Consider the following 26522-nt stretch of genomic DNA (forward strand, 5'->3'; position numbering starts at 1 on the left):
TAGTACCACAGTTTGGGTAGATATACTGCGTCTGTGCCGGCTCCGCTTCGATATGATGTCCTTACTTTATTTCTCTCCTTTCTGTAACCCGACCTCAATGTCTGTATTTTCTTTTTGACATCGTTGACCGTTGCCTGCGGCTCCACCTTGATTAATATTTCCAAAAGTTCCGCATACGCCAAGGACTTGGCATCACGATTCTTGTCGTCTTCCACAACGACGGGTTGTCTTTAAAACAACTAATAAAATCTTCCAAGAAACTTTTCGAATGCACTTGTAGATCTACCATTGTTGTTTTCGATGTCCGAACACTTTGAATGACAGTAAAATAATGATGGCGCTCATAGACTAATATATGGCGCTGTCGTCCGTCGGCATAGATATAAATAATGTGACGGTAAAGCGTGGTGAACGTACGAATTTCAGCGGCTCGGCGAGTAAAATATCAAACATGTTTGAAATCCAACGAGCCTGGTCTGCGGATTAAAAAGTCCGCAGACCTGGGGTGCTCCACGCGAAAAAAAAGTCCGAAGACTGTAAATCGTCTGACTTGCGTGCCAATGGAGCGCCGGCATTTGGATTTGCATCCGTCTGCCTCTGAGGTACAGATATTATATTCCCCTTTATTTTGTAACGTAATGCCAGCGCTCCATTGGCGAGCCAAAAGTCCGACGACAATAAGTCTTCAGATTTTTCTACGTTCTGCTACTGGCCAACAGACGTTCAACGAAACGAGTATATAATTAATTTGACGAGTAAAACAGTCGACTTTGACAGCATAGATAATATACGTATATCTGACAGTTAAATCGTGATGGCGTTAAATGATACCGACGTTTTATGTTTTTTGGGTTATTGGGTGGCAGATAATGTAATAACGAAGCAAAGGGTACACAAATACTGGGTGAAACATTGGATAAGGAAACGAACGACATTATCCCACACAAATTTAATACGAGAATTGCGTTTGCAACCGAGCGATTTCCGCAATTATTTGCGAATGTCGGAGGATGTATACACAGAACTGTATAATTTGGTCTCCCCATTTATTAAAAAAAAAAATACTATGATGAGGGAAGCTATTTCTCCTCATGATAGATTATGTGCAACCCTGCGATTTTTGGCTGCCGGCGGAACATTCACTGACTTGCATTATAGAACTGCGATTGGAAGACAAACTCTGGGCAAGATAATTCCCGAAACTTGCCAAGTCATCATTGACGTTTTGAAAGGAGAATATTTCAAGGTGTGTATTATATTATACGTCATCTAATAAAGTTGGGCAAATTTACAAATATATCATTAACAAGTAGACATTGGTTGGTCTTATAAAGTGAACGTTTAGTGGATTGTTTTACCTATATAAATCATAGACGGCAACATCATAAGAATGGCAGACAAGATGCATTTGAGATAGGTATATATATAGTCACAAATAAGGCCATCGTTGACATGCTAAATATTCAATAGACCATTAGAATGCTGTACCTAGCCAGGACTCTCCATATAGGCTGTAAGCAAGCTGCTTAATTATTCCTGTTGAATGTATTGTAATACTAGTCATATTCTTCGAAAAGCAAGCATGGAATTTGATTTCTAAATGAGGCCACATAATAATATAGGTTTGCTAACATAGCTCAAATACTTACCATTTGTTGTATCGCTTAAGCTAAGGTTTATAGGCATAAAAACAAACAAAAAAACAAATATTTTTACAAGATATTTATTCATACAAAAAACATTAATTTATTATACCGGCTTTTGTACATTTTTGCTTAATATACGATAAACTGGTTGAGTATGAACAGTAGTTGCTGGCATTATTTTGTCACTTTGTCCCATAAAGGCAACTTCATGCATCAGCTTCTCGGCCAGCAATCTTTGTCCCTGTGACATCGATCGTAGTTTCATGGCCATCATTTTGCCAAAAACATCAAATTCATCTTCAGTCTTGCTTAGTTTGTCGGTGATTAATTCTAACACTTTGTTGGCGCTATCATTCGATTTTTTTCGTTTGAACGATGGGGGTTTTGGTGCTCTATTGAGATTCGACCTTGGAGTAGTCGACAACGTGGATGTTGAAGGCGAATATTCTATCTGTAAATAAAATGTTGATTATTTTTTGTTGCAGTTCCCTGATACGCACGAAGAAATGGAGACGATTGCAGAAGAATTTAATAGTAAATGGCAATTTCCAAATTGCCTGGGCGCAGTTGATGGGAAACACATTGCAATCGTGCCACCTGCAGGCGCCGGCTCCCACTTTTATAATTACAAACATTTCCACAGCATTGTTTTGATGGCGATTGCAAATGCTAATTATGAATTTATTTATGTTGATGTTGGAACAAATGGACGTATTTCTGATGGAGGCGTACTGAGAAAATCTGATTTTTTCAAACGTTTAGACGAAGGCAGATTAAAAATACCTGCACCAAAAAAATATTTTAATACTACCGGGGCTGTCACATGGCAAGAAAGTATGATAAGCAATAGATAAATTAAACCAATGTAACAATTTAGTTAAAATGTTTTACCTCAATACAATCTTCGTTGTTTAACGAGTTGGAGTAACTCTCATCAGGAGACATGTTTTCCAAATCGTCCACCATGCTGGATATTGAGCTCGATTCTGTAAAACAAAATGTAAATTGTTAAAATACAACATAATACTCAAACTTGTTTTTTATTATCTCTCCCCTAAGTACCCATTCCTTCATACGGTTAATATTGATATTGGTATAATTGGTGTAATCCAGTATATCGGGTATTTTCAAAATGTGTTTTCCGCTGTATTCCTCATAACCAAACTGTACCATTAATTTTGATTGATGATTGACGATTTATTGATTGTCTCTGAAGGAACCTAACTCGAGCGATTTTTGATTTTATGATCATTTCTTTTCTTCTTCTTTCGACCATGTCCGATCATAATATGGACCTCCACGGAGTGGAGGTTTGTATTGACAGATTTTGTTTTTACGAGAAATGGATGTCAGCCACTTGCTCAACATATTAGGTCCATACTCTGACTCATACACAAATTGAAATTCAATGTGTACTTGTCAGACCCAGGATTTGAACCTGGGACCCGACCACGACTCAATAAGCCGCGCTTCCACCGCCATGATCGTACCTATATATTATTATTTCTTACCTACCTCAGCAAAGAATAAATAATTTTATTGTGACTAGAAATGATTCATAGCTGTATGTTTTAATTGCTTAATAGTAGCTAATCTAATGCGATGTCACTTTCAGAGATACGACAATGTCATAGTCTGCACGTGTATAATAAATAGCTTTAAAGCATTCCCTCGTACCTATATATTATTATTATTTATTACCTACCTCGGCAAAGAATAAGAAATTTTATTGTGACTAGAAATGATTCATAGCTGTATGTTTTAATTGCTTAATAGTAGCTAATCTAATGCGATGTCACTTTCAGAGCTAGGTACGACAATTTCATAATCTGCACGTGTATAATAAATAGCTTTAAAGCATTCCTACGTACCTTCCATTTGGTCGTTCAAGAACTCCAAATTTTTATAGTACCACAGTTTGGGTAGATAAACTGCGTCTGTGCCGGCTCCGCTTCGATATGATGTCCTTACTTTATTTCTCTCCTTTCTGTAACCCGACCTCAATGTCTGTATTTTCTTTTTAACATCGTCGACCCTTGCCTGCGGCTCCACCTTGATTAAAATCTCCAAAAGTTCCGCATACGCCAAGGACTTGGCATCACGATTCTTGTATAGTGGGCTGGTCGTCTTCCACAACGATGGGTTGTCTTTAAAACAACTAATTAAATCTTCCAAGAAACTTTTCGAATGCACCCGTAGATCTACCATTGTTGTTATCGATTTGAGATGTCCGAACACTTTGAATGACAGTTGATGGCGCTGTCGTCCGTCGGCATAGATATAAATAATGTGACGGTAAAGCGTGGTGAACGTACGAATTTCAGCGGCTCGGCGAGTAAAATATCAAACATGTTTGAAATCCAACGAGCCTGGTCTGCGGATTAAAAAGTCCGCAGACCTGGGGTGCTCCACGCGAAAAAAAAGTCCGAAGACTGTAAATCGTCTGACTTGCGTGCCAATGGAGCGCCGGCATAAGAATGTAATTACCTACGAGTACGATGCACCTATGGTATGTTGTTGTATAGCCAATCTAGAAGTTTTGTCTATGGTCGAGATATTAATTTAAGTTAGCCAATTGTCTATAGTCACGGCAGTCAATCTTCTTAGCTTATTTGTTACAAAAGACTGCCTGAGATATTTCTGCGTTAATTAAACTTCGTAAAATGGATGTAAAGCGTGAACGAGATGATTTCGAAACTGACACAGAAGTCCAGCAATGGTTTGATGTGCCAATAATGCATCCAGACAATCCGGTTACAAACATTTGTATAAAACAAGAGAATGATTACGATGCCAACAGCACTATTGAGGTTAGGTTTTGCAAACTTATTAATCATTGTTAGATTGTGTTTATTCTTCGTTGAAGTGATTTCTTACTAATGGAAATAAAACAGTTGGGTGACATATTGAATTTTACTAACTGAGACATGTAATAAATTATACATCGTCGTATTGACACTTCACAAGGATTGTTTGACTTAAGCCACCGCCATCTTTAGATTAATAAAGCCTGAGCATAAATTTTTGCACAAGCAACGAGTGGTCAATTGCCATACTATTTTTTGATAACGTACTTGCAAGCAGAGTTTGGTATTCTATGACTGAAGAGTATAAATAAGATATTAGTTATTGTCGTTCAGAATCGACTGTCACATTGACAAACGTCCTAGTGTATTATGATATTATTATACACAGGAGAAGTTTACTTACTTTGATCGTCACTTCCAATTATTAATAATACAGAACCACTAAATCAGATGAACTCCAAGGTCTCCAAGATACGTTAAAATAATCTGAAAGAAATCTGAAACCTAGAATACTCCGACAAGTGAACACGATAGACGTGTCAGTTTGAGCACTCTATAGACAGTGACAGGCAATGACAGGTCGTCCATAGAAAATGGGAGGGGCGGAAAGGTAGGAACAGTCGTGAAATGTAACGGCTTTCCTCTTCAGTTGGCAATGCTTAGGCCCTCTTCCCATGGAGCAACTGAAATCTGACGGAACTGAAACTAAAATAACAACCAGTATGTAGCTAATGTATTTCAATGGCGGCTCGCTGACGGCGAGACTGGAATCTCTCAGTTTCGAAACGGTCGCGAAGAGACGCGACATGCTAGTCGCCTGGTCTCTCATGTTTCCAGTTACCGTAAAACAGTGGTACCAATGTCAGTAGATTCGGTGAAAAATCATATTTTCTTACCAAAATTGGTAGCACTGCATAATGTTTGTTCTTTCCTAATATTAAGTAGCGCATGGAGATGACCAGATTGACTCCAGACCATTGGACTTCTCAGTTCTTAACCGGACACGGTGGTTTTGCCTCCAAGCTCTGTCAGCTTGGCCTAATAGAATCTCCGACTTGCTTATGTGGCGAATTGAAGGATGCCGATCACATCCTCTGGGAGTGTCCCTATATGTCGGTTGAAAGGGAAGAGCTTCTCAAGTCGGTCCGACCCTCAGTTAGACCGGTCGGCCATTGCGACTTGGTATCTACGAGGGAAAATTTCTCAGCTTTTAAAAAGTTTGCGGCATTATACGGCAAGCGAGAAGGTCTTTTCTCATCGAGAATTGACCGTAATACATTATATGGAATTAGGGATCACGCACACTCTAGTGCACGCCAACCAAGGTCTTGGAAAGTTACTCCTGGGACACTTTCGGCACAAATTTGAACAGCGCCTATCGTTCGTTACGCCACGGTATACGCCTGCATAACGGGTGTGGAGACGTGGCGGGTGGTGGAGGGAAAAGCAAGCACTGCATAACAAGCGTCATGCTATAAAAACCATAACAACCCAAGACGTCAAAAGTGCAAGATAAGCAAAATTGAAATAACTTAATTGTATTCGAGTAAACGCAGCAGCATGCGTGTTGTCAGTTTTTATACAAAACAGCTGATGGTCCAGTTTGACGTTATGTGATTATTATTTCAAGTGGTCCATTGGTACACCCACGATGGTCGCGTGGCTTAAGTGCCGGTCTATAATGTCGAGGATCACAGGTTCGAATCCTGGGTCTTGCAATTTGTGTATGAGTCAGAGTATGGACCTAATAGGTTGAGCAAGTGTCTGACATCCATTTCTCGTAAAAATAAAAATTTGTAATACAAACCTCCACTCTGTGGAAGCCCATATGATCCTATTAGGATCGGACATGGTCAAAAAAAAGATTATTATTTCAAGTGGTTTCAGTAGCGTCGTGTGTGAAGCATCACATTGATCAGTTTATGAGTTCCATCGCCAACCAGTTCCGTCAGATTTCAGTTGCGTCGTGGGTGGAGGGCCTAAGTACCTACCTATAGGTTCTGCGTCTCTGTGGCCACTGGTATACTACTTTCATTCATCCGAAGACAGCTGTTGAACGTTTATTAATAATAACTAGACAATATAATAGGTCACAGACAGAAACACATTATTCTATTATACGTATTATAAAATACCTTCTGTCTTGTTTTTCAGAGCCCTGTAACCAACCTTGCTGATATTAAAACTGAGATTGACCCTCTCCGAGTTGATTTCAAAGAAGAATTTGTCGAAGACAGTGATCCGCAACCTAGTTGCTCATATTCAAAATGCGAGCCAATAAATCAGGTGCTTACCCACTTACACAATATTTTATTATTATTTTTAATCGGTTCATATTGTGTAATATACATCGTGCTTGTATGCGATCATGTCTATTTGTCTCCGTTATTATTATTATATCAACAGTGACGGCCCGTGGGGGTAGGCAGATTGAGCGTCGCTTGGGGGCGGCTCATACCCAAATCGCGGCAAATCGAGGAGAATCATTAGGATTATAATTTACATAGAAAGCCACCTAAACATAGTAATAACGGAAATATCTTTCCATTAAAAAAATCAGCTTACTGGTTAGAAACAAAATATATTTATTAGGTACTTTAAAAGTTTTTATAAGACAATTTTTTTTAGGGTTTGCGATGTCTAGTTTACTTCCGTTGTCCGTAGACGTCACGTTCTTGGTGAACAGCAATGACACGTGCATATGTACCTAATTATAAATTTATCTAAATATGTCACTCGCGAATTTTGGAAGTTGTCAGGTGTATTTTTAAATGTAACTATCTGAAACCGTAGACCGCAATATTGTCTATTGAAGCAAAGATGGCATTTAAATTAATTTTTGTGGTATTCCAGTATCTTGTTAGTAATGTATTCATACGACACATCTCTTAAATATTTGACTAATGAAATGATGATAAAAATTACTGTATACAAAAATGTGGTGTTTGGCACTGCTTAGGGGCGGCATTTTGTCTAGGAACGTGACGTTGACGTGCGTTGTCCATTAATAACGTCAATGACATTATTAATTGACAACGCACTCAATACAGTAGCTAGCAAGTAAATTCGCGCATAGCGACATTTACACATGCATACGTAGACGTCACGCAATTTCCATTATGCGATATTACGCATCGGGAATTTATAGCAATATGACCTTTATTGTAATGGCGTTAGAGCAGTGTTTCTAGTGTCAATGTTCATTTGAGCGAACCCGTTCGAACGGAACCATTCGGCAGACCGACAAAAAGCATCGGGAATTTATAGCAATATCACCTTTATTGTAATGGCGTTAAAACAGATTATGCCATTCTGCAGACCCGACAAAAAAGTGAGTGTCTTTTTTTTCCAGATGCTTCGTCCATATTAATGTCATTGCTCACTGTATATCAATGGATACGAAGTGTATTTTGTAAGAATATGTTTTTAAATATTTTTTTGTATAAATTTAGCGTGACGAACAATAACGGATGTTAAATGATTGAATTTTACATCGGTAAGTATCTTGTTTTAGGATACTAAATTTGTGAATAGGACTGCCTGTTATTTATTTGTATATTAGTATTCAAGTGTCTGATTGAGTGGGTCGAGTAAATTTGTTGCATATTAAAACCCAGTGCTGTGAGTATCTAGCTCAGTGTTTCCCAACCTTATTTGTGCCATGCCCCACTTTACGCTTCAAAAATCTCCATGCCCCTATCAATGGAATTTCCACCCTCTGGTATCAACCATAATATAACTAAGCTGACTTGCGAAAGAGTGTAAATCGGGGGATCCCAACCAGTTTTGATCTTGAGCACATTTGTAATCAACACAAGAGTGGAAAGTGGTCACAATATTTTTTTTAATGAAATGAGAGAGAAATGAATGAGACAGACATAACCACAACTATCAGATTAATTTAGCATAAGTTAATATAAGATAGCCTTTTATCAGATACATTTCACAGGTAGGCTTGACGCGTTCATAGTTTTGAAATTATATAAGACAACCGAGTGCATGCTTCTTTCTTTAACCAAGGTATCTTCACTAATGTTTTCATACTTACATGTTTTTATATTTAAGGACATGTTTTTATTCAAACTACTGACGAAACTAATGAGAAATTGCATTGGTTTTCCACTATTTATGGATTTTTATATTGTTTCCTCCATCATTTTTTTATCGACCGTGTCCGATCCTAATAGTGTCATATGGGCCTCCACAGTGTGGAGGTTTGTATTGACAGATTTTGTTTTTACGAGAAATGGATGTCAGCCACTTGCTTAATCTATTAGGGCATACTCTGACTCAAACACAAATTAAAAAACAATATGTGTACTTGTCAGACCCAGGATTCGAACCTGGGACCCACGACGCAATAGGCCAACGCTTAAGCCGCGTGGCCATCGTGGGTGTATCCTACTACAATTAGGTATACTTTACCACTGATTGTTATGAAAATAGTCGATAATATATTGGAGGAAGATAATGATGAAAATGTTTTTTAAAGTACATTATAAAAAACTCGTGAAATTTTCTATTTCGAGCACTGTCTACGCGTCCCTAAGAAATCATAATTTTCACATGTATGCAGTCATCATTATCATCATCATCATCATCATCATCATCAGCCTGAATCTATCCACTGCTGGGTGAAAGCCTCTTCAAGCTGCTTCCACTTCTCTCTGTCCTGTGCATTGCGTTGCCATGTAATTCCGCAGAACTTTATCATTTCATCGATCCAGCGGCCTCTAGGTCTACCTTGTGGACGTTTTGTACTTCTTGGATACCACTGGATGACTAGATTTGTCCAATGATTGTCCCTTCTCCGAGCTATGTGTCCAGCCCATCTCCATTTAAGGCTTTTAATAAACTCTATTACATCGCAAACCCTTGTCTGCTTCCTTATTCACTCATTTCTCTTTTTGTTCTTTCGCGTTATGCCCAGCATGCACCTCTCCATACCACGTTGAGCTACTCTGAGTTTCTGGATCTCTCTTTTACTTAGTGTCCATGTTTCACACGCATATCTGATCACTGGAAGCACACACTGGTTGAACACTTTGCGCCTTAGGCACAGTGGAAGTTCACTTTTGAAGACATTATTCAGGCGGCCAAAAGCACTCCAGCCTAGCTTTACTCTGCAAACAATTTCATCAAAAAATATACATCCATCTCTTATTAGACACTTATTGTCCCAGATAAATGTAGCTTTTCACCTGTTCGAGCTAAGTGCCATTGATGAGGATCTCATTTTGGCCCGCAAAGCAATTGAACATGACTTTTGTCTTTGTTATATTTATTTTTAAACCTACTTTGTTGCTTACTTCATCGAGTTCCTGCATTCTGCTTTGGAGGTCTTCTGAGTCTTGCGAGATAATTACCATATCATCGACAAAGCGCAGATGACTCAGGTATTCTCCATTTATGGGGATCCCTTTGTCATTCCAGTTAAGTTGCCAAGTATGCAGTAATGAGAACAAAAGTAATCATTTGAAATAATAAATTTAAGTTCACTGCGTGTTTACCTACTTTAAATAATCAATTACATTAACATGTCCCTTTTTCTCTAAATTCTATCCTCTATGCATATCAACATTCCTACACCTCTTAAAAGTGATTGATTTTTAAAAATAAAATTTCAAAAAGCGATAAGTCGACATTTGGTCAAAATCGAGTAAAAAATACGCACGTATTCATTGTATAATTTTACACAATATGTATTGATCTATAAATTCCAAAACGCGACAAAACCCTACGAAAAAAAATATTTTAAGTCTCGATTTATTACACGTCCGTGTTTCATATTATTTAAAGCTTGGTTGATTTCGCGCGTATTTAAGTCAACCAATGAGTGAACGTTCAATATTGTAAATGGCGTCCCTCATACTGTAGCATCTAGTAAACTCATGACAGTGCCACGGAAATATGTGCCTTATGCGGAATAAATTAAAAAGTGAGGTACATGTAGCGCTACGTCCAATTTTATTTTGCCTATATTTAGTACATTTAAGTGTTTATTGGCTGAAACAAATTGCCATTTGGTACTAATTTCGACATAGAATACAACGGAAAAAATAATTTTACGTTAAAACAAATAATTGGAGCTTGAAACATAAAAACGTTGTTTCCCGCAAATATCGAATTGTGGACTTGTCGCTTTTTGTAATTAGACGCCTTATGTCGTTTGTCTTCATAGTAATATGCAATTATCTACGTTCTTTTAGTTGATTCCTGAAACTACTGCTGTGCCCTTTTGTTCTGCACTCGGATTGTCAGAGAGAATCTTAGAAGTACAAGAGCCATACTATGAAACACAGATTGACTATCAAGACATTAAAAAAGAATTGGGGATATATGAAACCAATGGTAATATAGTAAGTCACACTGTTAAACGTAAGCATATACAATTTAACGTAACAGATCCCAAATTATTTGTAGCTGTTATAAAATTAGAGAAAAAAACGTTTAATAACGAAAATTTTGTATGCAGTTTTTGTTTTGATTTTTTTGCATCTTTATCTCTATTGTCGTTGCACAAAGTGTTTCATGAAAAAACAAATGTGGTAAATTCGGGTATTTACGTAAGCATTCAAACTGATTTTGATTCCAAGAATCTAAACAAAAAGGAAAAGCGCACTGGTAACAAACCATTTAAATGTAATCAATGTGACTACTGCAGCATTCAATACGCTTCCATGAAACTACATAAAATGAATCACTCTGGAGAAAAACCATTTAAATGTGACCAATGTGACTACTCATCTAAACTATCTTATACGATGAAATTACACAAAATGACACATTCTGGTGAGAAGCCATTTACTTGTGACGAATGTGATTACTCATCTATTAAATCTAATTCTATGAAATTACATAAAATGACTCATTCTGGTGAACGACCATTTAAATGTGACCAATGTAATTACTCTTGTGTCCAATCTCGTAATTTGAGATCACACAAAATGACTCATTCTGGTGAAAAGGCATTTAATTGTGACCAATGTAATTACTCTTGTAAACGAGCTAGCAATTATAAGGTACATAAATTAACTCATTCTGGTGAAAAGCCTTTCAAATGTGACCAATGTAATCACTCTTGTACAACATCCGGTAACATGAAAATACACAAAATGACTCATTCTGATGAAAAGCCATTTAAATGTGACCGGTGTAATTACTCTTGTATCCAATCTCGGAATATGACTTTACACAAAATGACCCATTCTGGTGAAAAGCCTCTCAAATGTAACCACTGTAATTACTCTTGTAGAAAATCTCGTAGTATGAAATTACACAAAATGGTTCATTTTGGTGAAATGCAATTTAAATGTGATCAATGTGATTACTCGTGTATATCATCTGACTCAATGAAAAATCACAAATTAACTCATTGTGTTGAAAAACCTTTTAAATGTGACCAATGTAATTACTCTTGTATAACATCTGGTAATATGAAAATACACAAAATGAGTCATTCTGGTGCAAAGCCTTTCAAATGTGACCAATGTAATCACTCTTGTACATCATCCGGTAACATGAAAGTACACAAAATGATACATTCTGGTGAAAAGCCATTCAAATGTGACCAATGTAATTACTCTTCTATAACATCTAGTAAAATGAAATTACACAAAATGACCCACTCTAGTGAAAAGCCATTTAAATGCGATCAGTGTGATTACTCGTGTATAACAGCTGGTAACTTGAAATTTCACACAATGACACATTCTGGTGAAAAGCCGTTTAAATGTGATCAGTGTGATTTCTCTTGTACACGGTCTGGCAGTTTTAAAGTACACAAATTAACTCATTCTAGTGCAGTCATTTAATTTTTTTATTTGTGATTACTTATGTTTTACACCTGGTTAGATGAAATTACTAAAAATGACTCTTGTGGCGAAAATTCACTTAAATTTGACTTATGTAATTGATCCTGTATAATATCTGATTCTAAGAATAATTGGAAAATGATAAAATCTTGTGAAAAGCCATTTATTTGTGATGAGTGTGATTATTCATGTATTACATCGGTGCTATTTAAATACACAAATGACTTACTGATGAAAAGCCTTTTAAATGTGATGCAATTAGAGTCTCCTGTAAAACTTCCAGTAACATGAAATCACATAACTTTACACCGTATCCGAAAATTTGTACGTAAACTGTTCACCGCAGGACACTTATTCGTGCGCCAAAGTACGTGAAACATCAGTTCGTGTAACATTTAATCAAAAATGATGAGTTCTTCGTTGAACATTTCACCGTGGAGTATATTTCTATATCTTAGACCATGCCTCCACTGAAGTATAGCCTTAAATAGGTACCTATTTTGAAGAAAGTGATCCTAATTACAAATGATAAGACATAAATGTGTTCTCAATTTAATAAATTATGAGATAAAAATTGTATAAGTTTATTATTTGATAAATACTTTTTGTATGTAATAATTATTGTTTGTTTTAATTTAAAATACCAACATACACATTAATATTATACAAAATGTTTAAGTACCTAGGTAAGTAGGTACTTATTTACATTATTAATTTTAATATAATATATATTTGTATTTTCATTTTGTAAAATGGAATTCTACCAGGAAAACTCATATATCAAATTTCTTATCCAGGAAAATTTGGGTTGATCAATTCGAACGCTTCACGAGTGGTAGATAGGATTGCCAACGTACTGTTCCGGTTTGTTTGGGATCGTCCACCGTCATCTTTAGATTAATAAAGCCTGAGCATACTTTTTTGCACAAGCCTGCTGTCAAAATCAGATCCCTGATCGCCCTTTCTCGTTACAAATTGAATTATAAAAAATTCTCAAATCAAATATATTAACTCGAGGGATTAGTGTCAAACAACACTATCTACAAAAGTGCAACTTTACAGGAGAGCCAAAAGTCGTTATTTTAGATTCTTGTAACTCAACAAGGGAAATGTTTATTTAAAACCTAATGTTAATATTTTATAATTTTTTGTGTATTGTACATTTATCTTGCTTATGATGATGTTAAAATTTATAGGGATAGTTTAAAAAAAATATGAAAACAAGGGTAACTTATGTAGTTAGCGTTTAACTTTACTGACGATTTAATAAGAAATTAGAAAAGATTGACATAACGTTGTTTGACTATCATGTAGCCATAAATGTAAAATAATGTTATCTCAAAAAAAAAAAAACACTTTTTTGTAGATAACGTTGTCTGACTTTAAGAACTCGAACCTATCAGTGTTATTTGTAAATAATATACATTCCTGCTATTCATCAGCTGTAAAAGTCAGACTAGTCCTTCACACAAAAACCGGTGTTAATATCGATTTACAAAAAATATGTAACATTGATCTATGCATTACATTTGTAGAAGGTGTGTTAATGCTAGTGTATTATTTAACATGTAACTTATCTATTCAAATCAAACCATTCCCTGTGATCACGACAGACCCGTCAGTATGAGCACTCTATAGAACAATGACATACAATGACAGTTCATACATATACAACAACGGGAAGGGCGGAAAAGTAGGACCAGTTGTTGTGAATATATCGGCTTTCTACTTGAGTCGGCAATTACCCTACATAATATTACAACAGATGGTGTTGGTTAGTTATCTTTAAACCCTTCTGTTTTAGTCGGCAATGGATCGTTCCGTATTTGCAGTACCTACTTGTCCAGTTTGTTGAAACTTACCTGGGTCTCGAAATTCCGGAGTTTAGAAAATGCAACCGAGATTGATCCTATAGAATCCCTCGTGTCCCTTGGTGTTACATACCATTTAATAATAATTATTTACCACATTTTCTTAAATCAATGTTTTTTTTTATAAAATCGTCTGAACATTATTTTTGATTACCTACCTATTCGCTTAAACGAAACTTATGAAAATAAAGGTTCCTTGAAGGAAAGTTATAATATTATATGACCTCGAACCAATGAATCAATTATTATACACTACCTATTTAATATTGGCGTACTCACGCATAGCTGCGAGGCGTGGAGCCTCAACACGAGAGATGTCCAAAGGCTAAGAGTCGCACAGTGAGTCATGGAGCGGTGTATGTTGGGCATCACGCGATAGGACCGTAAGAGAAACGAATGGGTTAGGAAGCAAACAGGAGTACGCGATGTAATAGACGTTGCCAAACAGATGAAATGGGGATGGGCGGGGCACATTACTCGCCGAAACGACGGCCGCTGGACAAATGCCGTCATTCAGTGGTACCCAAGGGGCACGAAACGGCCACAAGGTCGCTGGATTGACGAACTGGTAAAGTTCGGCCGAAATACGTGGCAGCGAACGACACAGGACCGAGAGAGTTGGAAGAAGCTCAGGGAGGCCTTCATCCAGCAGTGGATTGACCCCGGCTGATGATGATTTAATATTACAAATTATAATACGTTAATATTCACAACATCGATTACTCTTCCTGCCCTAAACAAACCTCGATCCAAACGATCAAAAGATAAATATTTTTTTCAATGCTATTCAAATGCTATCGCAAAAACAAGCGAAATTACTAAGTTTTCGTTTGAAAAGAAGGCGACAATGCCATTTTAAGGATTACTTGAGAGCAAAATAAATTATGCTGGTACCTACATAATCTATGTCTATATACATATAGAAGAGATGGGAAAACTGGTCGATTTTGAAGACTAAGTATACTTACTATCAGTATAAAAAAATACTAAGTATATAAACTTGTTCCAAAATACTTACTAGTATTTGGAATACTATATAGATCGTTTGGTGTGCGTATGCGACAAAAGTTTCATACTCAACTGAAACTAAAACCAACTCCATATTATTAGTATTTTAAAATACGTATCGGCTCAGGGAACTCAGACTGTGTATCGGCTTCAATATAATCGTTAAAAATACGCTGAGATCCGCTTGTCGAAAAGTCCCATTTATTATAAAAATTTAAATTAATGAGTTGTTTTTCTGTAAGGTTGAAATATTATTGTTAACAAAAATGAATAACAGTGATTTTTTTAATTGTACACATGTTTTGAGTGGTATAATTGTAACAAGTCTAAGCCTGTGCGTCATCTCATTACTGTGCTGCGATACAAAATTTATGACCTATTATTATTCATACATTCGAACGCAATAGACTAACACATTAATATATACCTATATTTAAGTGCCGTTCGCATTTAATGTCAATAGTGTTGAAAGTCTACCAACAGGCGAGTGCACAGAACAGCGACTCGCGATGATATCATCACAAGTTTTTTGGAATAAGTTTATTGGGCCACAAATACTTAGTATGGGTAGTTTCATCCGAAACTTGAGTACACAAACTGGTAACAATATTTCCAACTCACCTCTACTATATAGGCCAAAGCTTCCATCCGATGGAGTGGGTTTTGGCATCTAAACGAATCACTCTTCAGTTTACTCCTGGCTTCTCGAATAATTATGCAGTAGGCAAATACCTGCTGTACCTACAAATTAAGGATGTCAAAAAAACGTTAATGGTCTGTGTTTCTAAATACCTAATATAAATATTTATGAAAAAAGAAGGTGACCTATTTTGAAAAACTACTTATACCTATAGAGGTATCTAAAAACTTATATCTTTCACTTTCATGGTGAGTGCTCTATTTATGGCCTCAACAGGGGTGTTTGAGGGGTGTAGCCTTTGAGCCCGGCTTACCGAAGGGGAGAGGCAATGACGGGCAACCGTAAATGAATAAATACATTACACATTTTTCTAAAAATACACCACTGGGTTCATCTTCTTTCTTTCACCCTATCACCACCCAGCATTGGGTATAAGGAAAGCACAAGCTCACGCCACTTCCCTCGATCCATCGTCAACTCTTGCGCCTCCCGCCGCCGGCCACGACGACGGAGCTCTTGAGGCTGTGCAACAAGGGTACGAAGTGTCGCACTCTTTGGCGGCATCCGGAACACATGTCCCAGCCACGAATAACGTCTCGTCGTGATTACCTCAATCACAGAAGGCTGCCATGTCTGCTGACGAGCTCGGGTGTTTATAACGCGGTCGTACCAATGCACCCCCTAGATTCGATCGATTCGCAAAGCTCGAAAGCCGACACCCTTGAAGCTTGGTAAGATGCCATGTCTCACAGACATAGGTACAGGAGCACGCGTTGAACAGACGACATTTGGTCCTCACAGAATACTGCCTTGACCTCCATGCGACTCCAAGTTGGCTGAATGCAGCCTGCCATACCTATGCGGATTCCAAGCTTATTAGAAATACCATCATTGTCGGTAACCGTGGCACTCAAGTATTTGAACCTGGACAACAGCTATCCGGCGAGCCTGTTCATAGTTACCTCCAATCGTTCGATGGTCGAGTCAAACACGACTGCATCATCTGTGTATTACAAATCACATAGTCTTTCTTCGCATAGTTCGGTTCTGTCATCATGATGTAGGCGTATCTCACTGTCGGGGAGAACCCAGTAACCCAGAATACCAGTAGAATTTGCCATAGAGATTCACTGTAAAGGGGTATCAAATGACTTTTCATAATCTGCGAATCAACATGCGACCGATATTGATCTCTTGATACTGTTGCAGGAGGCATCGGATAGTACCTTAAGTTGAAATATGCTCCGAGAAGGACATCCCCGGGACAAGTCCACTCTGATCCGCACGCAAAACCTCCAGCATGGGTACCTATTCAGTCAAATTTGACCATGGTCCGTGAACAACATTTGGAAAACGCTACAGCACCCACCTACCTATGCCAAAATTATTATTATTATTGGTATGTTTGTATGCAAAATATGAGGAACGCAATCTTACAATAGTTACCCAGGTAGGTAGGTACCTAATTAAATTTATTGACATGGGTTCTAGGGGTCACACGGATAGATAGAATCGATGCTGGGTCATATTTTTATATCCGTTATCGGACGACTGCGATGAGTTTGAGCATTTTATCCCTGTCCCTGTAATCTATTGTTTTTTCAGAATTTCGTCAACAGCCGTAAATAATAATAATTATTCAAGTATTGACCGTTGTTGCAATGCAGACGTTTTGTCTATGGACAAGAGATTAATTATTTTAGCCAATAATTGTCTATTGTCACGTATGTCACTTTACATAGGTAGGTACGCTTATGGTATTTTTGCGTCAATCAAACTTCGCGAAATGGATGTAAAACGTGAACTAGATGATTTAAAAGATGACGTGGAAGTGCAGCAACGCCTTGATGTTGCAACAATGCATCCAAACAATCCGGTTATAAACATTTGTATAAAGCAAGAGAATTATGACAATTCCAACAGCACTTTTGAGGTAAGGTTTTCCAAAGTTATTATGCATTGTAATATTGTGTTTATTATTCATTAAAGTGGTTTCGTACTGATGTAAATAACACAGAGTTTTACTAACTGAAACATGTAATAAATTAATTATACATCGTTCTATTGACACTTCACAACGATTATTTGACTAGGTACCTAGGTGTAGGTTCTGCGTCTCTGTGGCCGCTGGTTCACTACTTTCATTCATCTGAAGACAGCTGTTGAACGTTTATTAATAATAGCTAGACAATTTAATACGTCACAGACAGAAACACACAATACTATTATACGTATTATAAAATACCTTCTGTCTTGTTTTTCAGAGCCCTGTAACCAGCCTTGCTGATATTAAAACTGAGAATGATTCTCTCCAAGTTGTTTTCAAAGAAGAATTTGTCGAAGACAGTGATCCGCAACCTAGTTGCTCATATTCAAAATGCGAGCCAAATCAGGTGCTTACCCACTTACAATATTTTATTATTATTTTAAATATGTCCATATTGTGTAATATACATCGTGCTTGTATGTGATCGTTTTGTCTCTGATATTATTATTATATCATCATCATCATCATCATCATCATCATCATCATCATCAGCCTGAATCTATCCACTGCTGGATGAAGGCCTCTTCAAGCTGCTTCCACTTCTCTCGGGTCTGTGCATTGCGTTGCCACGTACTTCCGCAGAACTTTATCATTTCATCGATCCAGCGGCCTCTAGGTCTACCGTGCGGACGTTTTGTACTTCTTGGATACCACTGGATGACTAGATTTGTCCAACGATTGTCTCTTCTTCGAGCTATGTGTCCAGCCCATCTCCATTTAAGGCTTTTAATCAACTCTATTACATCGCAAACCCTTGTCTGCTTCCTTATCCACTCATTCCTCTTTTTGTCCTTTCGCGTTATGCCCAGCATGCATCTCTCCATACCACGTTGTGCTACTCTAAGTTTCTGGATCTCTCATCCTCTATTATTATATACTTGAAAACAATGTGTATTTTGTAAGAATATCTTTATCTCTTGTATAAATTTACGTAGGTACCTCTAACGTAACAAACAAAATAAGACTTTGGTGCCTACTAACTCTCAAAAAGGATTTCCTGTTATTTATGAGTAGGTAGATTAGTATTCATTTGTTTTTCAACCCTTTTTAGGGTAAATTAATTTGTCTAGCTTTCAAAACTGAACCAGAATATTTTACAACGTTTTTATTAGCTCGTATTCTTGTTTGTCCGGTGGTTGTTAGTCCAGTACAAATTTTGCAATCGATTTTTAACTAACTTTCCGACTAGCTAAACATTTGAAATTTTAAACGATAAAATATATCAGAACACGATGCCAATGCAATCTTTTAATACTTTTAGCCATCTTTAGGCAGAATTGAATTCATTATTAGTTAATTCTGTTTTGTATGGAAAGTTATTTCAGAAAAATCCGTAAAAAGTAAAAGACTATTATTGGTTGCTAAGGCAGTGGTCCTAGAAACTAAATTATTAATATATACGTTCGTTACTATGGAATTCAAAATGACATTTCAGTAGGTATTCTATATTTGTTTTTTATTTACTTCATATCAAGTATAAGTTTGAGCATATTGAGCATAATAATTCAACAGAAAATTTAAAAACGTGTTATATGTAAATATTATATTGTAAATATTAAAATACTTATGATACATGTAGGTACTTAAAGTAAATTTGATAGTAAAAATATTGTCAATAATTCAGAAAAACTAAAATTTCCATTGGTCAGTATATATACCATACCAATGAATATGTAAGACATTTGCAAGAATCTATTAATTTCAAAGGAGACAAATGGATAATGTTACAAAAGTCGTGTTTGTTTGCAAATTTTAATATTACATTACAAATACATACTATTCTCAATTATTTCTCAAATTAATTTGAATGAAATGGTTGAGAACCTAAAATACACTAAGGTAGGTATTTGTTTTTGATCTTTTACTGTGTGCCATGCCATTGATCAATAATTCATAAAGATAGTCTTAATTCATACGATCAAGCTTTTTAAATATAAGAAGGTATTTCCTTCATGTTTTCTAAAATAAAATAGAAAAAATCATTGCGATCTTAAAAATGGTTGAGGATTACCTATTTCATGTTAAAAAGCAAATAATTACAAGATAAAAAGAACTTTTTATATACAACGTTTTTAATTTTTTTGTTGAATCATATAAACTTGATTTGACTAGCTTAAGCGATCAAAAAAATTTGTACTTGATAGAAATGATACTGAAATGTCATTTTGACATGTCATATTGATTTCCATAGTAACGCACGTATATATTATTAATTTAGTTGCTAAGACTCCAGACCCCTAGCAACCAATATTGGTGTCGAAATAAATTTTCAATTGAATGAATTCAATTGTACATAAAGATGGCTAAAAAATGCATTGGCATCGTGTTGTGATATATTCTAAAAGTTTCAAATGTCTAGCTAGTCGGGAAGTTAGTTAAAAATCGATTGCAAGATTTGTACCGGACAAAGAACCACCGACAAACAAGAATACGAGCTAAAAAACGTTGTAAAATGTACAATGGCCAAGGCCTGAATAAAAACGAATAAGTCCGAATAAGATAGCATTCGGCGCGCTTATATATCCGCAAGATGCATTAGAGTAAGATAGAATTTCTATAGATGAAATAAATATTTTTTGGAAACGTCGCCAGTAAATATTGATTACGGTTGAATTAATTACACCGATTTAAAACTGCGAGCACGTGTTACTGAAATTAATAATTTTTGCATTAAATATAAGGTTAGTGGTATTTTTTTGTTAATTTTGTAGAAAATATATTTAACTATCAACATCATCAGCCGGGGTCAATCCACTGCTGGATGAAGGCCTCTCCAAGCTTCTTCCAACTCTCTCGTCCTTTGTCGTTCGCTGCCACGTATTTCCGCCGAACTTTACCAGTTCGTCAATCCAGCGGCTTTTAGGGCGACCCTGTGGCCGTTTCGTACCCATTTGTTCAGCGGCCGTCCTTTCGGTGAGGAATGTGCTCCGCCCATCTCCATTTCAGCTGTTTGGCAACGTCTCTTACATCGCGTACTCCGGTCTGCTTCCTAACCCATTCGTTTCTCTCACGGTCCTTTCGCGTAATGCCCAACATACCTACACTTCTCCATGTCTCGCTGTGCGACTCTTAGCCTTTGGACATCTCTCGTGTTGACGGTCCACATCTTGCAGCCATACGTGAGCACGGGTAGCGCACTATATTGTGTTTAAATTTGATAGCCATAGTGAGAAGCTACATGGTGGTATAACGTTTCATAGTTAAGTTTATAATAATAAAATTGAGGTTATACTGTGCGTTATACGCGTGAAACATGGCTTTATTTTCTCGAAAAATGGCTACTGTCTTTATATTATTACTCTGAGACTATGGCTCAATAAATAATTTCAAAACTTTCCAGATCTTATATAAACTGATGTAAATTTAATATGTATTATGTAGTACCACATCGATTACGTGTCTTGTACATATTCTACAAGTCAGCGTCCAAAGGGTGGAGGTAGGCTGTTGAGATGTGACATAAATCTTGCAAAATCACTAGGTGATACAAAAAAAATAACAGAGACGTTAATTCGCCGGGAGATTTACGAGGTGACTAATAATCACGTAGCGAGGCGCGAAGCATCCAGTATGGCCATAGCCTTAGTAATGAAGGAATAGTATTCTTTTGAAATTGTATTAAAGTACCACTATGTGTTGCCGGTTGAAATAAATAATATAATGAAATAACTTATTCCTCCTTTCTGTAAATATCTACACTACCCATTATGCATATAAAGTGTTTGCTCTTTTATAGTAAGTATACACTCATATATTTTTGTATCATCACTTTAACCTAATATTCCATTTTTTAGTGTATTCCTGGAACCTCCGCATTGACTTTCATTCCTGGTCTCGAATTCGAACGAGAGTGTATCAGAATTACAACAGCCATACAATGAAATACAGGTTTATCAACAAGACATTAAAAATGAACTGGAGGAATATGAAACGTATACTAAAACAGACAACACCTGTCGTATTGCTAACCTTTATCAGAGGCAATCTAACATTAAATATCCTGATTTATTAGTAGCTGTTATAAAGTTAGAAAGAAAAAAGTTTCATAACGAAAATTATGTATGCGGTATTTGTTTCGATTTTTTTGCATCGTTATACCTATTGGAGCGTCACAGAGCATTTCATAAAAATACAATAGCAAAAAAAACCGTAACAAATGTAAAGCAATATAAATGCGAAGAATGTAATTACTTCAGCGTTCGACCTGCTTCCCTGAAGCTACACAAAATGTCTCATTCTGGAGAAAAGCCATTTAAATGTGATCAATGTGATTACTCATGTGTTACATCGAATAAGATGAAACTACATAAATTAAATCATTCAGATGAAAAACCATTTAAGTGTGTCTTGTGTGAATACTCATGTACAACATCTAGTGTGTTGAACAGACACAAAATGACGCATTCTGGAGAAAAACAATTTAAATGTGACCAGTGTGGTTACTCATGTGTACATCCTGGTTCTATGAATAAACACAAAATGATTCATTTTGTTAAAAAGCTATTTAAATGTGACCAGTGTGAATACTCTTGTATACAACCTAGTTTTATGAAAAAACACAAAATGATTCATTCAGGAGAAAAGCCTTTCAAATGTGATCAGTGTAATTACTCGTGTATGAGCTCTGGTACGATGAAATTACACAAAATGAATCACTCTGGTGAAAGGCCATTTAAATGTGACCAGTGTGACTATTCATCTAAACAACCTAGTAGCATGAAATTACACAAAATGACGCATACTGGTGAAAAACCAATTAAATGTTCCCAGTGCAATTACTCTTGTATAACATCTACTAAGATGAAACTACATAAAATGACTCATTCTAGTGAGAAGCCATTTAAATGTGATCAATGTGCCTACTCTTGTAAACGATCTTGTGATATAAAATTACACGAAACGACTCATTCTGGCAAAAATCCATTTAAATGTGACCAATGTGATTACACTGGTAAACGGTCTTATGCCATGAAATTACACAAAATGACTCATTCCGGTGAAAAGCCATTTAAATGTGACCAATGTAATTACTCTTGTAGAACATCTGGCAACATGAAATTACACAAAATGACTCATTCAGGCGAAAAGCCATTTAAATGTGTCCAATGCAATTACTCTTGTATAACATCTGGCCACATGAAATTACACAAAATGACTCATTCAGGCGAAAAGCCATTTAAATGTGACCATTGCAATTACTCTTCTAAAACATCTAGTGATTTGAAAATACACAAAATGACTCATTCTGGTTATAAACCATTTAAATGTGACCAATGTAATTACTCATGTCTAAGATCTGGTGATATGAAAAGACACAAAATGACGCATTCTGGTGAAAAGCTATTTGAATGTGATTAGTGTAATTACTCTTGTATAACATCTGGGTCCATGAAACTGCACAAATTTATTCATTCTGGTGAAAAGCCTATCAAATGTGCCCAATGTAAATACTCTTGTATACAATCTGGTGCAATGAAAATACACAAAATGATTCATTCCAGTGAAAAGCTATTTAAATGTGACTAACGTTGTTATGTATCCATAACCCCCCTCTCTAATGACAATAAAATGTCTTTTGTTTAATACATCGACACTCTAAGTTACTAATTATAAACCACTATTAAGAATATTCGATTGGTGTGATTTTGACAATTGCAATGTACTTAATTAATATTATATAATTGATCAGCCCCAATTTATCCACCATACCTAGCTGTGTTACTAAACACATATAAACCCTTGTACATGAACTAAGCGTCACTAACATTACTTCTTCTTCTTCAACGGCGCTACATCCCGGAGTGGAATTTGGCCTCCTCCACAACCGCTCTCCACTCACTCCGGTCTCTCGCCAAACTTCTCCAGTTACCAGGTCTTCCTATATGAAGCCAGTCCACTTCTACGGTGTCAGCCCATCTCCTTCTTGGACGGCCTCTGGGTCTCTTCCGTTGTGGTAGCCACGTCATCATGATCCTTGGAGCTCTCACTTCAGGCATTCTCTCCACATTTCCCGCTTATCGTAGTCTTTGAAACTTACAGTACCTTATGATTGTTTGCTGTTCAATCAGCTCTTCCAATTTATGGTTCATTTTTATTCTGTAGTTCCCATTTTCCAACGTGGGTCCAAAGATTTTGCGGAGTATTTTGCGCTCGAAGTCAGCTAATTTGTTTTCCTCGTTTTGAGTTAAGCACCAAGTCTCACAGCCGTAAGTGACCACTGGCCTTATAGTTGTTTTATATATAAGAAGTTTACTTCTTCGGCCTAGAATTTTCGACCCCACCAGTCGCTTGCAGGCATGCCAGCATTTATTTTTATCTCCTCTGCTGTCTTATTTTGGGTATTTAGGCTGGATCCGAGATACGTGAACTTGTCCACCCCTTCATATACATGCTGTCTCATGTCTATATTCTGCATTTACATTAACACTTTTAACACTACAACATTAACATTACTTACTATTCCCTATTTACACTATTGTAAATGAATCGAAATTCATTCAACTTGGAACATCCGACTTGTTTAAACTTAACTCAGTTCTACTCTCCGAATTGCAATGACGTCCCGTGGAGGTAGACAGATTGAGCGTCGCCTGGGGGCGGCAGTTACTCGAGGAGAATCATTTGGCATATTAATAGAAATAACTACTTAAACTTAGTAACACGAAAATATCTTTCCATTAAAAAAATCAGCTCACTGGTTGGAAACAAAATGTATTAATTAACATGAAAGGTTAAACGGAACTGTAATTTTTTATCGGGTTAGTGATGTTTAGGTTACTTCCATTGTTCTTCGAAGTTCTTGGTGACCAGAAATCGATTTAATAATGCTAAACCTTTGCGATCTTAAGCTAAAAATATCATTACAAATGTTGTGTGTTTTGTGAAGAAGAAAAGCGACACAAATCGCTCTTAATTCACCATGACTGAGCAAATTAATGTATCGCAAAAATGACTTGTAATGCCGTGTCCACGCTGGCAACAAGTTACTGGCAACCTCATTGAATTTTACGATAACTATTATCATAATTGCTTAAGAAATTTTATGATAATTATCATACTTTTCGTAAAATCTAACGAGGTTGCCAGCAACTTGTTGCCAGTGTGGACCCGGCATAAGAAGTTACTGTAAGTATTACCCACTTCAAAAAAATTCCTACTTACGGGCGAAAAATATTTATAAATTTAATTTTGTATGTTTTAGTGATTGTATATGTGACCTATTTAATTATTACTCTTGTATAAAAAATGTTGCGATGAAATTACACGAAGTGAATCATTATGGTGTAAAATGGTTTTATTTCTTTAATGCTCACCTGTAATTTTTCTCTCTCCTTAGGACTGAGTGGCGACCTAATTGATTTAATCATTCCTCTTTCTTACACGTATGTAACTTTGGACAATATGTCATATTATTTAACATCACGTTGCAGTCCCACAGTTGGCGATACCCAAGAGACGCAGGTTTTATCCTGCCTGGTGTCTTACTTTTTTCAAAAAAGGTATTTTCTAATGAGTGTTTTCAGAATAATGTATGTTCAATAATTAGAATGGAACATTCTGTGGAACGAACATTGTGAAATAATTGAAACGGTTGAAATAATAGAAATAGAACATAAAATTTTGGAGTGATCCTTGGCGGAATTAAACTAGTTTAATTTAGAATTCCTACAAAAATCGATCGCCTACCCCCTATAACCTACTTTAACGAATTAATAAAATAAGGTAGGTTATTTTTAATACATGTTAGAATCATTAATTATATTCATTGTCAGTGTGTATTTAACTTTTGGTGAGTGCACGTCATAGTGCCTGAAGATCCCGAAAAGCGAAATCCGCGTCGCAAAAACGGACACAAGTGAAATAGTGGAAAACTTATTTCCTTTAGAATTTAAACTCAAATTTCATTAAGAACCTTCGGTCGATAGTATTATTATTATTATGTAGGTAGGTACTAGAGATGGGAAAACGGGTCGATTTTGAAGACTACGTATAGTTACTACCAGTATAAAAAAAATACTTAGTATAGAAACTTGTTCCAAAATACTTACTAGTATTTGCAATACTATATAGAGCGTTTGGCGTGCGTATGCGACAAAAGTTTCATACTCAAGTGAAACTAAAACCAACTCCATATTAGTATTTGATATATGTATCGGCTCAGGGAACTTAGACTGTGTATCGGCTTCAATAGAATCGCTAAAAATACACTGAGCCCTGCTTGTCAAATAGTCCCATTTATTATGAAATTTTAAACACATTTTACATTTATGAGTTGTATTTCTGTTAGGTTACAATATCTTGTTAACAAAAATGAATATCAGTGATTTAAAAAAAAAAATTAAACATGTATTAAGCGGTCATTTATAACAAGCCTGTGCGTCATCTCACCACTGTGTTGCGTCACAAAATTTATGACCTATTATTCATACATTCGAACGCAATAGACTAATAAATTAAAATATACCTATATTCAAGTGCTATCTCGTTCGCGCGTATTTAATGTAAATAGTGTTGACAGTCTACCAACTGGCGAGTGCACAGAACAGCGACTCACGATGATATCATCACAAGTTTTTTGGAATAAGTTTATTGGGTCACACATACTAAGTATGGGTAGTTTCATCCGAAACTTGAGTACACAAACTGGTGACAGTATTTCCAACTGACCTCTAGTAGGTACCGACCTAGA

General features: G+C 36.3%; 2 protein-coding genes and 2 long non-coding RNA genes across 4 annotated transcripts; 3 read left to right on the forward strand and 1 right to left on the reverse strand.

Moving 5' to 3' along the window:
• Positions 1-802: 802 nt before the first annotated feature.
• Positions 803-2678, forward strand: LOC147076075 (uncharacterized). Its single transcript, XR_015069531.1, has 2 exons — positions 803-1246; positions 2132-2678. It is a non-coding gene; the product is annotated as an uncharacterized LOC147076075 (long non-coding RNA).
• LOC147076076 (uncharacterized) lies at positions 1715-3891 on the reverse strand. Its single transcript, XM_085941179.1, has 3 exons — positions 3518-3891; positions 2538-2632; positions 1715-2097 (listed from the first exon to the last, which is right to left on the reverse strand). Exons 1-3 carry the CDS (start codon positions 3852-3854, stop codon positions 1750-1752), a joined length of 780 nt encoding a protein of 259 aa, XP_085797305.1. The 5' UTR covers positions 3855-3891; the 3' UTR covers positions 1715-1749.
• Positions 3892-4223: 332 nt separating this feature from the next.
• LOC147076077 (uncharacterized) lies at positions 4224-12880 on the forward strand. The gene is made up of 3 exons (XR_015069532.1): positions 4224-4456; positions 6608-6739; positions 10663-12880. It is a non-coding gene; the product is annotated as an uncharacterized LOC147076077 (long non-coding RNA).
• Positions 12881-17514: 4634 nt separating this feature from the next.
• On the forward strand, positions 17515-25115 carry LOC147076078 (uncharacterized). The gene is made up of 3 exons (XM_085941180.1): positions 17515-17719; positions 18051-18179; positions 21628-25115. Exons 1-3 carry the CDS (start codon positions 17573-17575, stop codon positions 21712-21714), a joined length of 363 nt encoding a protein of 120 aa, XP_085797306.1. The 5' UTR covers positions 17515-17572; the 3' UTR covers positions 21715-25115.
• The last annotated feature ends 1407 nt before the right edge of the window (positions 25116-26522 follow it).

Source organism: Rhyacophila brunnea, unplaced genomic scaffold (genome assembly GCF_057557595.1).
Source record: "Rhyacophila brunnea isolate RB1 unplaced genomic scaffold, BYU_Rbru_1.0 scaffold_13, whole genome shotgun sequence".
NCBI lineage: Eukaryota > Metazoa > Arthropoda > Insecta > Trichoptera > Rhyacophilidae > Rhyacophila > Rhyacophila brunnea.